Source organism: Lycium ferocissimum, chromosome 6 (assembly GCF_029784015.1).
Source record: "Lycium ferocissimum isolate CSIRO_LF1 chromosome 6, AGI_CSIRO_Lferr_CH_V1, whole genome shotgun sequence".
In the NCBI taxonomy this organism is placed as follows: Eukaryota; Viridiplantae; Streptophyta; class Magnoliopsida; order Solanales; family Solanaceae; genus Lycium; species Lycium ferocissimum.
In genome coordinates, this window is record NC_081347.1 from 74,165,524 (window position 1) to 74,178,512 (window position 12,989).

The 12,989-nt window shown below is 34.9% G+C and overlaps 2 protein-coding genes across 8 annotated transcripts; one reads left to right on the forward strand and one right to left on the reverse strand.

Moving 5' to 3' along the window:
* The first annotated feature begins 1,905 nt into the window (after nt 1-1,905).
* LOC132060433 (protein LNK1-like) lies at nt 1,906-9,778 on the forward strand. 7 transcript variants are annotated; one of them, XM_059453481.1, is made up of 8 exons: nt 1,906-2,068; nt 3,868-4,424; nt 4,497-4,833; nt 5,692-5,838; nt 5,908-5,958; nt 6,082-6,300; nt 7,329-7,477; nt 9,123-9,778. In XM_059453481.1, the coding sequence occupies exons 2-8, from the start codon at nt 4,093-4,095 to the stop codon at nt 9,364-9,366; spliced, it is 1,479 nt and encodes a 492-aa protein (XP_059309464.1). In that variant the 5' UTR covers nt 1,906-2,068; nt 3,868-4,092; the 3' UTR covers nt 9,367-9,778. The 7 variants fall into 7 exon arrangements, 6 of the variants coding, with proteins under 6 accessions (XP_059309464.1, XP_059309461.1, XP_059309463.1 ...); XM_059453478.1 differs by having other exon boundaries at nt 5,692-6,300; nt 9,123-9,252; nt 9,336-9,778; XM_059453480.1 differs by having other exon boundaries at nt 5,692-5,958.
* Nucleotides 9,779-10,538: 760 nt separating this feature from the next.
* Nucleotides 10,539-12,989, reverse strand: LOC132061653 (putative disease resistance RPP13-like protein 3; the record flags this gene model as incomplete). The annotated part of the gene is made up of 2 exons (XM_059454422.1): nt 10,539-10,960; nt 11,911-12,989. Coding segments are annotated over 2 exons (1,083 nt in total), but the record flags the coding sequence as incomplete, so codon positions are not given.

The window sequence follows — 12,989 nt, forward strand, 5'->3', positions numbered from 1 at the left end:
TATAATAAATATGTAAATGGGAAGCTCAAAGAACATTAAGAAATAACTATATAAGGGTAACAAATGATTTACATTTCCCTCGGGGATGTTTTTTGGTTGAGCAGATTTCCTTTTAAAATCTTTCAATTTCATGTTCTTTCTTTTTTCCTCTCAATTATTTTCCCTTAAAGAAAAATCTGTAAGAAATAAAAGAAACCAAAAGATGGAAAATATGTAAAATTGATGGATGTCAAAATTGAGTATTATCATATTCAACTCTCATTATCTTCAAACTTCACGGATGATGCAGACCACCATCTCCATGACTCCACCTACAAAGACTAGCGCAGATTTGTGAAATATGGATGGGAGGGAGTTGGTTTCTTCGGAAGGCTGGTTTTAGAATTTTCACTAAGTGATTCATTCCTTGTAATATGTTATGATTATAATTTTATTTAGATATAAAGACAATATATAAGATTCGACATATAATTATGTATGATCAAAGAAGTGATATTTTTTATTTGTATATTTGGAGGGAGTATCAAATGATATATATCTTGATCGTTTTAGTTATTTTCATTTAGCCATTTTCAAAATTTCGTTCCTTGCCAATTTCAAAGGATCTTTAGTTTTATTATGAGCGTGAATATTGCAAAATTAGAATGGTGATATTTTTAACGGTGGATAGATGATTGTCTCAAAAGAAAATAAAAATAATTGAAATTGTTGCTAAAACACTTAAACTTTCAAGCAAAAAAATCCTGGAAGTTTTTATTGTTAGCATAACTGTATTTTCCTTTTCTCTTCGTATAGTGTTTACAAACAAAAAATTATCTTTACCAACTAAAAAAAATGATTACTACTGCATATCCCCGGAAAGGAAGTTAAAAAATTAAATATATTAAAATGAGATAATAATCAACTTTTTATATGCTATAAATATTGTTTTAAACTCAATTATTTAGCAATACTTTTGCAGTTACGTAATAATTGTTTTTGCTACAAGTCAAGTAATGATGAATCCTAAGTATACACGTGCAGAGCACGTGTCCCAAAACTAGTATATATTAAACACTTCAATTATATTTTCATAATTTAGACCGATGGTTCACAACTTCGCAATCCTAAAGGTGGATTAGTCCCTATTAAACACCAACATAAGTGTCATAGGATGGTTGAGATCCCTCTATCCTTAGTTAGAGGGCTCTCGTTTGAGATTTTGGGAATGAAAAAATTGTGTTAGGAGAGCCGCCTCAAGAAATGAGCGATGGGGAACAAAAAGAAAAACACAATTGAACAACTCTAGAATTAGAGCTCGTTTGGATTAGCTGAAAAAAAGTGGCTTTTAAACATAAATGCTTAAAGTAGTTTTTAAGTGTTGAAAGTTATTTTATAAATAACCAGTTACGTGTTTGAATAAAAGTGCTTAAAGGGTTTTTGAAGTAAGGTTGATATTGAAATTAATATCAAATATAAGGGATAAAAAGATAAAGTTATTGGTCAAACTAAAATGACTTTTAACTTTTACGCCAGAAAAAATAAGTTGGGTTTGAGCAAACTTCTTGGTTTTGAGTTATTTTAAGCACTTTTTAACTTAATTTAAGCTGTTTTCTATTTTACAAAACACTCAAATAAGTTAAAAAATGAGCATAAGCTGGTTTGATCAACTTATAAGCTAATCCAAATGGGCTCTTAAGGCAAAAATTAAGCAGCCGGTACCAAAAAAAAATAAAAATACTGTAATAATTTAACTGACACGTGTCAGTTTCGTCCTACGTGGACCAATCAGATCATTGAAACGGATCTATCTCTAACCATTCTTCTCGTCCACAAATTTGATTCTCCCTTCTCCACCCCGTAAATCAGTGCCCACCACAAATTAGATCACAGTGCCACGTGTCATCCACTCTAAACACTTCCTTATTTAAAAAAAAAAATCATTAACTTAATTCAATTCAAGTAATAATAATTTTTTCAAAGCAAACAAAAAGTATTATCTCTCTGTCTTGATCTCAAAACTTCAAGATTTTGCATCAAATTATGGTTTTATAGCTGACTTTGTGGAGGTTGAACTATTTATTATCTGGTAAGATCTCATCTTTGTGTTACACTAATTTATTCTATTTCTAATTTATGTGAACGTGTTTAACTAGACATCGAATTTAATAAAAAAGGATTCTTCTCTGTTCCAATTTATGTTATTACATTTTCCTTTTTAGTCCGTAGAAAAAAAAAATACATTTTTAGATTTATAGATAATTTAACTTAAAACTTATTTTTAATCTTAATGAAATAATTTACAACCATACACCGCAAGTTTCAAAATTTTCCTTTTTTAAATTTCGTGTCTAATAAAACTATATCACATAAATTGAAATTTGTGGTCTAAAATTAGTTTTAAATAGTTGTGTGGGTATAAATTATTTCATTAAGGGTAAAAATGAAAAGTTTGAAGTTAAATTATTACTCCCTCCATCCCAATTTATGTGAAGGTATTTGACTAAGTACGAAAGAAAGGAAATTTTTTGAAACTTGTTGTCTAAAATTAGTTATAGATATTTGTGTGGGTATAATCATTTCATTAAAGGTAAAATGAAAAGTTTGAAGTTAAATTGTTACTCCCTCTGTCCCAATTATCTGAGGGTGTTTGATTAGGCATGGAGTTTAAGAAAGAAAGTAAGACTTTTGAGAATTGTGGTCTAAACTTAGTTATAGATATTTGTGTGAGTATAGATTATTTAAATAAGGGTAAAAATGGAAAGTTTGAAGTTATTGTTACTCGTTCCATCCCAATTTATGTAACATAGTTTGATTATGCACGAAATTTGAGGAAGAAAATAAGAACCTATTTGGATGGGCTTAAAAAAAGCAGCTAGTAAAATCTTTGATTGGATGGAGAAGCCAGCATTATGTTCGAAAATAGCTTAGAAGGCTTTTCGATAAAGTTGCAAAACGACGATTATTTTTTGGGGCTTATTTTAAGCACAAAATGGCTTTAAGTTGTGGCAAGCGGCAGAAAAGTGCCGAAACAGCATAAGAAACTTATAAGCCAATCCAAACGGGCTCTAAGACTTTTGATACTTGTGGTCTAAAATTAGTTATAGATATTTGTGTGACAATAAATCATTTCATTAAGGGTAAAAATGAAAAGTTTGAAGTTAAATTATTACTCCCTCCATCGCAATTTATGTGAGGTGTTTGACTAGGCACGGAATTTAAGATTTTTTTTTTTTTTTTTTATATTTGAAACTTGTGGTCTAAAATTAGTCATAGATATTGTTGGGGCTATAATTCATTTCATTAAGGAGAAGAATTTTCAGCTTATGAACTGATTTTGTTTGTTGAAAATGAAAGAAAATAAATTCCCGTGAAAATTGATGTTTAGTAAATAATATACAGTTATTATTCGTCTTCGTTATTATTTTATTGCTGTATGAATTTAAGGAGAAGCTTTTTTCAGCTTATGAACTGATTTTGTTTGTTGAAAATAAAAGATGACAAATAACTTGGAAATTGATTTTTAGTAAATAATTTATTCGTTTATTATTCGTCTTCGTTATTGTTTTGTTGCTGCATGAATTCAAGGAGGAGCGTTTTCAGCTTATGAACTGTTTCATTTTTGTTGAAAATGAAAGAAAGTAAAATCTTTTTGTAGGCTGATTTTTTGTAAATAGTTTATTTTTGTTGCGATACTTCAAGCTGATTATATGACTTTACTGAGATCTATTTACTATTTTTAATTAGTCAGAGCCTTCGTAATGCGGATTTATTCAGTTATACTTGTTATTCTTCACTGTTTTACTGCTGCATAAACTTTGATTTACTCATTTTAAGGTAGTACCTCTGCAGTTATTACAGCTAATATTCTTGTAACCGGTGCTACAGCTTGAAGATATAGCTTTGGATGAAGTTTGCCTCAGCGATGATCATATAGTGCCACATTCTAGTTGTAAACATGCCAATGAACTTCTCTCCTAGACTGATAGCCGTAAGAAACCTCAGTATGAAGTAATTGGTTTATTAAGAACCAAAGGAGGTCAATCTACCCTTAAATATAATAATCAGCAAAAGGACAAAGAATTTCCTCCTTTGAATAGTATAATCGCCACAATGTTGGAGAAGGACTCAAGAGCTGGTATGCTTGACTGTGTCGAAGAAGTTTCAAGTCTAGCATCTGAAAATACTAGGACAGCAAATTATTGCTCCAGAAGTAACAATAGAGACTCCACTAGCGGTGGCTTCCATTCTAATGGCCCCATTCTGGATGACAAGACTGCTGCAGTTGGGGAAAACCTGTATAGCTATTCGCTTGTTCCCATTTCTCAGGCAGATAATGATCTCAGTTTTTTTGATAGTAATCACGAGGATAAAAACACTACCGATCTCTTATATTATAGCTGGCCTGAGATGGAAAACTTTGAGGATGTTGACAGGATGTTCAGGTAATTGCTGTCTCCAGAGTTTTTCAATTGTTTCTTAAATTATGAGCTCTCACTGTTTACTATGTCTTCCAGGAGTTGCGATTCAACTTTTGGACTTGGAGCTAGTATTGAAGATGCCCTTGGTTTGTTTTCGTCATCTGATGTTATTGAAGGATCTGGAGGTGGATTGAGATCAGATTTCGAGTTTCCCTGCCCATCGTCCAGCGCACTTGAAAATATCTCTGGAAGTCAGGAAGCTTCCAGGAGAAAGGAAACATGCAGTTCGATTAATGATTCGGGCACTAAAGATGACCCATTTAGTCATACTGGCAGTTCAATGCCCTTAGAGGATGATTCAGCCTTTCTGAATCATCTATATTTTCTAAATGGATCGAGTGATTCAGATTGCAAGATAGTGCCCAAAAAGAAGGTAAGAATTATTAATTTGATGCACATCGGACTATCTATTTAACCTTTTATTCTGCCTCAGCTTAACTTTTAAGGTGGTTTATTTGAAGAATGTTGAATTCAATGGCAGAATCAAGGTTGAGATTATGCCTAATATTCAAACAACAACTAGTGATAGAGCGTTGTTCAGTTCAGTTAATGGGTTGAAGTGTGTGATCATCTCATCTAAAAGCTTAAGTTGTTAGAGAGAGCACACTTTACTGACTTAATTATGTCTTCAACACGCTCCCTCGCATGGGCTTGATTCTTTTCAATTGGTCTAGCACATGGATATTCTATCTTGATAATGGCAGACATCTGCCTGCTTTGATACCATGTTGAAGTATGACACCATCTCATCTAAAAGCTAAATCTGTTAGATATAACACACATTTATTACTTAATTATATCTTTAACAGTTAAGAAGCATCTTTCTTTTCCAAAATCTTGTCTTAAGCAAAGGCGGACGTACATTTATTGATTAGGCTGCACCGGCAGCCGTTGATTGTCGGTTGTGACTTTATCTTTATGCATAAAACTTCTCAACAAACTAATATATGAACGAAGTGGCACTCCTCGTCTAAAAGTGATCGAACAGATCAAACATATTTCCCTCTTTAGACTCTACAGACTTCACCACCGTTGTACGTTAAAGGCAGTGGTGCACCCGTCACCTTAAAATTCTAGGTCTGGCTCTGGTGATAAGTACAATAAGAGTATGCTAGAGTTCCTAAGCTCTGGATGTGCACATTCTAATTGATGCATCCATCCTTATTTTATTGCATGTAAAGAGTGTCACCAATGATCCGCTTTATTTCTAATTCTGTTTATGGGATTACAGATTAATCTGCATAAAAAGCACTCTAAGCACCAGAATCAATCTGAGGGGAAAACAAAAGATGTTTACTTGGGAACTGGAGAGACATACAACTATATTAATAGCCTTCCAGAAGAGAGAAAACATCCTACTGCAATCACTGCATCTCAGGTGGCTCTCACATCCACAGGTATTCAGCAGCAAATGCAAGTTGATGGATCTGATTTTGGGTGTTTTCAGGGTGGCAATTCTTACTTATCTTCGGATTACAGTCATTCAGATCAGACTACGGTTTGTCCAACGTTATCCATAGTTAAATCTGGAAAAAGCAGTCTCATGCCTCTTTCCGCTAAGGACTCCTATCCATCAAATCAGACGCAGTCGATGGAAAGCTTACCTGATCCTTCTTTTCAGGTGGCTGGTATAGGAACAAATGAAAATATGGCGGAGAAGCTACTTCACCATTCTGGAGTTAAGCATGAAAATAACAGGGATCTTGGAAGTGTCTGCACGGGAATTCCAGCAGAATTAGGTTCCTCAATTGTAAAGGAGAGCTCCTGCATAAGTTTTGGTTTGAATGAAATTTCTGAGGAAGCAAAGAGTTTTCATCAGCTTCAACGTGTCATGGAACGGGTACACAATCTCATTGAAAATTAATATGCATTTTGATATTCTTTGGTAATGAGTTTCATCAAGGTTTGTTTTAAGTAAGTGATTTGCCATACGTTATTTGGTAGGTCAATAGCTCAAAATGGCATGTGCAAACCTTTAGATGGTTCACATCTGAATTAAGATAGTTTCTTAGTAGAGGACAATACTAAAGCGTTTTACAGATTCCTAAATTCTGGAGAGGTTAAAGATCTGCACCTACACGCTCTTGTAGCTTCCCACAGGCATAGAGAATTATTCCGATTTGTCAGAGGGGTGTGACATTGCAGTAGCACACATACATCAGACTTTTTCCAATTTATTCTACATTAGAAATATAAATAGTTTTAACCGTTACTTATAAGCTGAATATTTGCTATTTGAAGAAGTATGAAATAAGTCAATCTCTCCTATGGAGTGAGTCATGTGAAGATGCAGAGTAACAAAGAACTCATTGATTCCTCCTATTTATTGTTATTTATGTTTATATAGATTACATATTAAATAAAGAACTCATTGATTCCTCCTATTTATTGTTATTTATGTTTATATAGATTACATATTAAATTAGTTGTTGTGTTAGATAAATTAATATTAGTGATGTGGTCTAAGGCTTTTCCAGAAAAATCTTTATCCATGTATCGCTGTAGTAACCTATATCAGTATTATATAGATATAGAAAAAAGTAGTTGTCTTTCTTTCTTAGTGCATGTTTATGTTGCATACAGGTACATGGAGAGCTTGCTTATTTAGTACAGCAGACCAGCCTTAATATAAAAGCTGTTCCTCACCATCTTGCTGCATGCTTATTTAAATTATTTGTCGGCTGATGTGCAAAAGCCTGAGTGTTGTCTTGAAACTATCTTTGTGTTAATCCTGTTAACTTGGGCTGGGAAGGGGCAGTTAGCAGATATGGTATGTTGTTCTTCAAGTTTAAACATTTAGTTGAAAATTAACTTACTTCTCAGTATGTAAATGTTTGTAAGCTCACTATGTTGAACTTTCTGGTTTAGTTGGATATACGAACAAAGCTACGCATAAGGGATAGCTTGTATCGGTTGGCTCAAAGTGCTGAACAAAGGCTTAGATATGCTAATCTCAATAATGGATCTGGTGATAATCGAAGCACAAGCGGAGCTTTTGTTGACGATGGAGCATACAGGTTGGGATCATTTCTTGATGTCTTGGACTACATGCATACTTCCTATATAGGCCATATCATAGTTTTCATACTTCAAGCACAAGATTTTTCTTGGGTAACCGACCTGGTATGACCATGCATATTTCAGTGTTTGACCGGTAATCTGACGTCATTCTTGAGCTTAGCATAGTGTTGAGACAGATGAATTTTTTGTGAGTACTTGAATGACATCCCCATTCTAAAATACACCTGTTTGGCATAATAAATCTAGACTTTACTCAAGATGCATTTATGTCTGTTGGAGTTCTAGATGCTCATGTACGTTTTTTGCTAGGAAGAGGTCTCAGTTAGGTGTTTTCCTGAGATTAGACATTGCTCCATTGGTATCACTTTCTTCCCTGACATAAAGCACTATTGGAACACAACTTTGGGATCAATGTTTGTTAGTAATATGAAGCATAAAATTATACATCCGAATGGGAAGTAAGCAAAAAGGGTTAAATTTGAATTATTTGCTATGATATTTTCTTATCAAAAGGGTAAAATTTGAATTACTTCTTGTGGTTTTCGGACAAAGCACTCATTTCGTAGAAAGCAAATCCGCTTCTTTACTCCCCTTCTCCACTCCTCTCTAAATAAGAGAAGTAGGATCTATAGTGCTAGGGAATATTTCTTGAGGATTGGCAGTAGGGTAGAATATGTATCCACCAAATTAATAAATGTTATCATACTTTTACCAGAAGAGAAGTGGTGCTTCAGCAGAAAAGTGATGTTAAAAAATAAAGTGTAGCCTAGTGGTCTAGGCTCAAGTCCTAGCAGAGGCAAAAAGCACTAGGTGATTTCTTTCCATCTGTCTAAGCCGTGGTGGACAAAGTTGCCCAGTACCTGTGCTGATGGGACGTAGCAGTCTAGAAGATACCCGGTGAAATTAATTGAGGTCCGCGCAAGCTGTCCCAGACACCACGGCTATAAAAAAAAAATAAAAAAAATTAATCATCGTGGGAGCTCTCTTAATAGTCTATACTTCTATTCTCATCATTCTTCCTGCAACCCATATCCTTTGGTGCCTTACAACTAGTAAGCTCTTCAAACTTTTAATGTCTTCCATTTCTTTCAAAAGTCTCAGAAAAGTGATGAACTGACTCATTTTGTTCAATTGAATGCTTGAGCAACAAATGTTATTTTGATGAAGATGTTAGCCTTGAATTTTTATGCACTTCTTGGGTTGCGTGAAAGATTATGTTCTCTTCAGATGAACGTGCTCGACCAGATATCGATTTGAGTTCACAACGTATAAATCAGTTATTATTGAGCTTTTTTCAATCAAGTTGATCATCTTCCATTTGCTTTAAAGTCGCTTGACCAAGGTAACTTGACTGTGTTTTTTGTTGCATAATGCAGTTCCAACTTTTTGTTTCGTCTCCTGTAATTCAATGCTCGTATCTTAAATTAACTTTAGGTCAATACAGTAAGAGAGGTGTCTTAATAGACTAGAAGGTACAACTAGCATATGCTTTCTGCCAAATAATGTTGGTTGGTTTATCTATCCATAATTTAATCACAGTTCCTTTTTTTTAAGCCATTAGATTAGATGTGCAATATCTTATATGATACATTCTGTTTGCTTTCTTTCTCTGTTGCTAACATCTAATGGCTTGTATTTCAGGTGCACAGGATATTTGGACATGGAGAAGAACACAAACTCTATAGATCGATCTATTGCTCATTTGCTTTTCCACAGGCCTTCAAACTCATCTGTGATGCCTGATTCTTTGGCTTTGAAGTCACCTTCCATGGTAGGTGTTTCGACATATGCTTCCAAATTTCATATTCAACAATCTGTATCTCAAAACATACCCTGCAACTTATCGGTGAACAGATATATGGGTCTTCGAGTAGCCCTCAAATGATTGGTGAGAACTCAATTTCTGCTGTAGAAAATGCAGCCGAAACAGAAAAGAGGAATTGCTGATCAAAGACACAAAATATTAAAGAAGCTCGAATACAAATGTGTTCTGTTTACTTTCAATGTATGTCACATGGAATCGCGTACATGTAAGTGCAAGTATGTATCTCCGATGTCTACGGTTTTTTTTTTGTTTTCCGGTTGTTTAGTGTAATTTAAAGAATCTGCACGAAGTATCCACAATCATGTCGCCACCCGTTTGATATGGGTACGTCAAGCCAAATTAGGGTCTGTATCAAATAGCTTCCAATTACTCCGCTGTTTATGTATAAGAATTATCGAGAATCTCAAACGAGAAATTATTTCACGCGCTCGTTCACTTCTACATAAAAGTGTTTCATGTTTGTGATGTTTAATCTCTTGTGCAAGGTCCATCTTCCTGTATGAGCAATTCATTGTCAATTCAGTTTTACTTTCACCTAGCAATTACATTCCCAGACTATGCCACTTCCATATACCAGAATACATACGTAAAATTCAACCTCCTTTGTTCTTCCTCTTCACTTGTACCTTTCGAGTAAGACTTGGACTAAGTTTTATGAGCATACTGAGATCTCTGGCATTCTCGTCAGAAGAAAGCTAAAGGCACAAGGGCAGACCAGATAACGCCCTTTACCGAGTCAAGGATCCAACTCTATGGTTTCAAACTGCTATATATCCAGGATAATAGTGGTGTTGCTGTGGTGTTTAGAGATCACCATGCTAGTGATTTTGTGGTGCTGCTACCCAATTTTTGGCTGTTCAAACTAATATATATATATATATATATATATATATATATATATATATATATATATTCTGAGACTGATCTGTGTGCATAAAGACTTCACAAATGTGGTTGAGATTGATCCAGCCATTGCTAGAAGAATAAAGGGAACAGACTATTTCAGGGTGGAATATAAGGAACCACTTTCATTTAACGTCTCGAAAGGCAGTTATAGCTGTTAATTTCTCTAATAACTAATTATAAGAATTGTGATCAAGAGTCATTAGGAGATTCTAATCTTTCCTTTTTCCTTTTTCCTTTCTTAAATGATAAGAATGAATTGCAGTACGCTAGGATAATATACTCGCATAAAATCACAAAAAAATCATTTCAGGAACTTGAACCTAAAATCTCATACTTAATATTACTCACTTAGTTATGACAAACAAGAAGCTGTGGCAAATTATTTTTGTCTGTTTTCTGAAACAGGTATTCTCTTTCGGAAACAAAGCAAAACTCTCAAAATATTAAATCAGCAAGAATCCAAAAAACAATTCTCTTCAAACCAATTCCAAACACTCCAAATTTTTAGAAGTAAGAACAAGAAAACAAAACAAAAATAAAACCATATCTTATTGTTAACCAATCAGGCAACAATAATGATCGATGGTTGAAATAAAATCTCATTGATAGTGTTGAGATAATCTGTAAAGATGCAGAACATGCTTATTCCTTCTAATTCTCAATCTCTGCGATGCTAATGTCTTGATGTGCTTGACAGAAGTTCCTCATCTGCCTTTTAATTTCCCATATACTGCCCCTCCTCTTTCACCTAAATTATGAGAAACCATTTAACAATTAGTATTCGGGAAAGAAAACTCTTATAGATTCTTCTTACTTATAGTTGATCTTTAAGCAAGTTGATAATGTACAAAATCTTTTGATTGTAAAATTAAATCATTTTACAAAGAGGTTAAGTAAGATGATAAAGACGAAGGAACTCCACTTGACAGAAGCTATTATCACTGCAGACAATTTCTGTTCCGTCATGAGCTGCTTGTAAATCGAGATTCCTGAGGTTTGGCAACATTCCAAGAATAGGCATTGGATCTTCCTCGAGTAATGAGTTTCGAAGGAGCATCATTGTGATGGAATTTGGAAACTGGTATGAGAGAGGCATTTTTTCTATTATTCCTTCTAACCGCAATTTACAGAGCTTTTGACAAGAACAAAGATATTCAAGGGTTGGAAATGATTCATCCTCTCCACAACACAATGTGAGAGTGCTAAGGTTTTTCAAGCTGCCAATGTTATTTAGGGAGTAATATTGCTTAATTTCACTCATGTCTAATTCTTGAAGATTGACTAAATTAATAGGATCAACATCTTTCCATTGATCACAGAAAGCGTATTTAAGAACGTGAAGATTTGTAGTTTGCTAAGCTGTAAAGGTTTTGAACAAAAAGCAAGTAAAATTTCTTAGATTTATTAGGTTGGCTGTCTCGGGAGGCAGTTGGAGTAAGTGATCTGAGTCAATGACTCTGAGGGTCTGTAAATTCTTGAGGTTGCCAATGGTGGAGGGGGGAGATGTCAGATACCTCTCAAGCTTAATAACTTTAGATGGTACGAGCTTCCTATGGCATCAGGTAACGACTCTCCAAGTATAACTCGTATAGATGTTGGAACACATTACCGAACTTTATAAGACCCAGCTTACAAAAATTTTGACCAAAGAACATAATTGACCGTAACTTCAAGTTAGAAAGATCAAGTAAGAGGTACCTTTGTGCTTCATCATGAATGGCATGTCTGAGACAAACGGAGGATACAGAGTGCTTTCTTGGATCATAAATGTCAAAGAAGTGTACCTCCAATGCCTTTTGTAGGGCAAGATCCCGAAGTAGATCATGAATCCTACATTTATAAACTTTTTCCCAAGATGTACGTACCACTTGTATCAAGCTTCGTCTTATCAGCTCATTCAAGAAGTCCTTAGCAACATCCTCCCTTCTTTCTTCTACTCTTGATATGAACCCCTTGGCCATACACAACAACATTAGCTGTTCAGCATCGGTCTCATTAGCTTCTGGAAAAATGGCGAAGTAAAGAAAACACTGCTTGAGCACAATTGGCAAGCCATGGTAGCTCAAGGAAAGTATGTAGGACATTTCAATAGAGTCATCTTTCATATGCCTCCATATGTGTGCCTTTACCTTTTGCCATTCTTCTATCCCCCTTCTATGCGAAAGTAGTCCACTTAATACAACAATTGCAAGAGGTAAACCTCCGCACTTGTCCACCATATCCCTAGCTAGGAGATCTGGGGTGTTATACTCTTGAGAGACACAAATCCAAGTACGTGTTGTGAAGTTAGTGAGTAGACTCGGTGTGTTGTAGGGGTTTCTAGCAAGAGTAGTCTTGCTTAACCCGCCCATACCATAAATGGAGATGACACTTTGGTGAGGCTCTGCTTTGAGAAGTTCAGCTAGCAACCTTTCTATGGCATCCTGAAAGCCAACGAAAATCTGATCCTGATCATCGACATAGGAGGCCGTTCTCCTCAATGTTCTAACCATGTTGGACCGATTGTTTGGAATATTAGTTGGCCCATCTCCTGCATTATTGATATCTCTAATGCCATAAGTCTCTCGTTTGCGAGAGAGATCCATGACTCGCTGTTTGAGTGATTGGATCTCCTTGCTTACATTGTAGAATTTGGTATCCTTTCTACATATGCAAGCACAAGCCTTCAGAAGACTAGCAAATCCATGGCCATCGCCTTCTCCTGCCACGAGGTTGTAAGTCCCCAGTTTTTGAACTGCAAATGATACAACAGCATCAATTATTTTTAGGAGGCTTAG

What these genes read in the sequence shown, in the direction of transcription:
- LOC132060433 (XM_059453476.1), top strand. Translation starts at nt 4,093, where the DNA reads ATGTTGGAGAAGGACTCAAGAGCTGGTATGCTTGACTGTGTCGAAGAA. An exon ending in TTCAACGTGTCATGGAACGG is followed by an intron (nt 6,301 to 7,328) that starts GTACACAATCTC and finishes TTTCTGGTTTAG; the next exon opens with TTGGATATACGAACAAAGCT. An exon ending in GTTGACGATGGAGCATACAG is followed by an intron (nt 7,478 to 9,122) that starts GTTGGGATCATT and finishes CTTGTATTTCAG; the next exon opens with GTGCACAGGATATTTGGACA.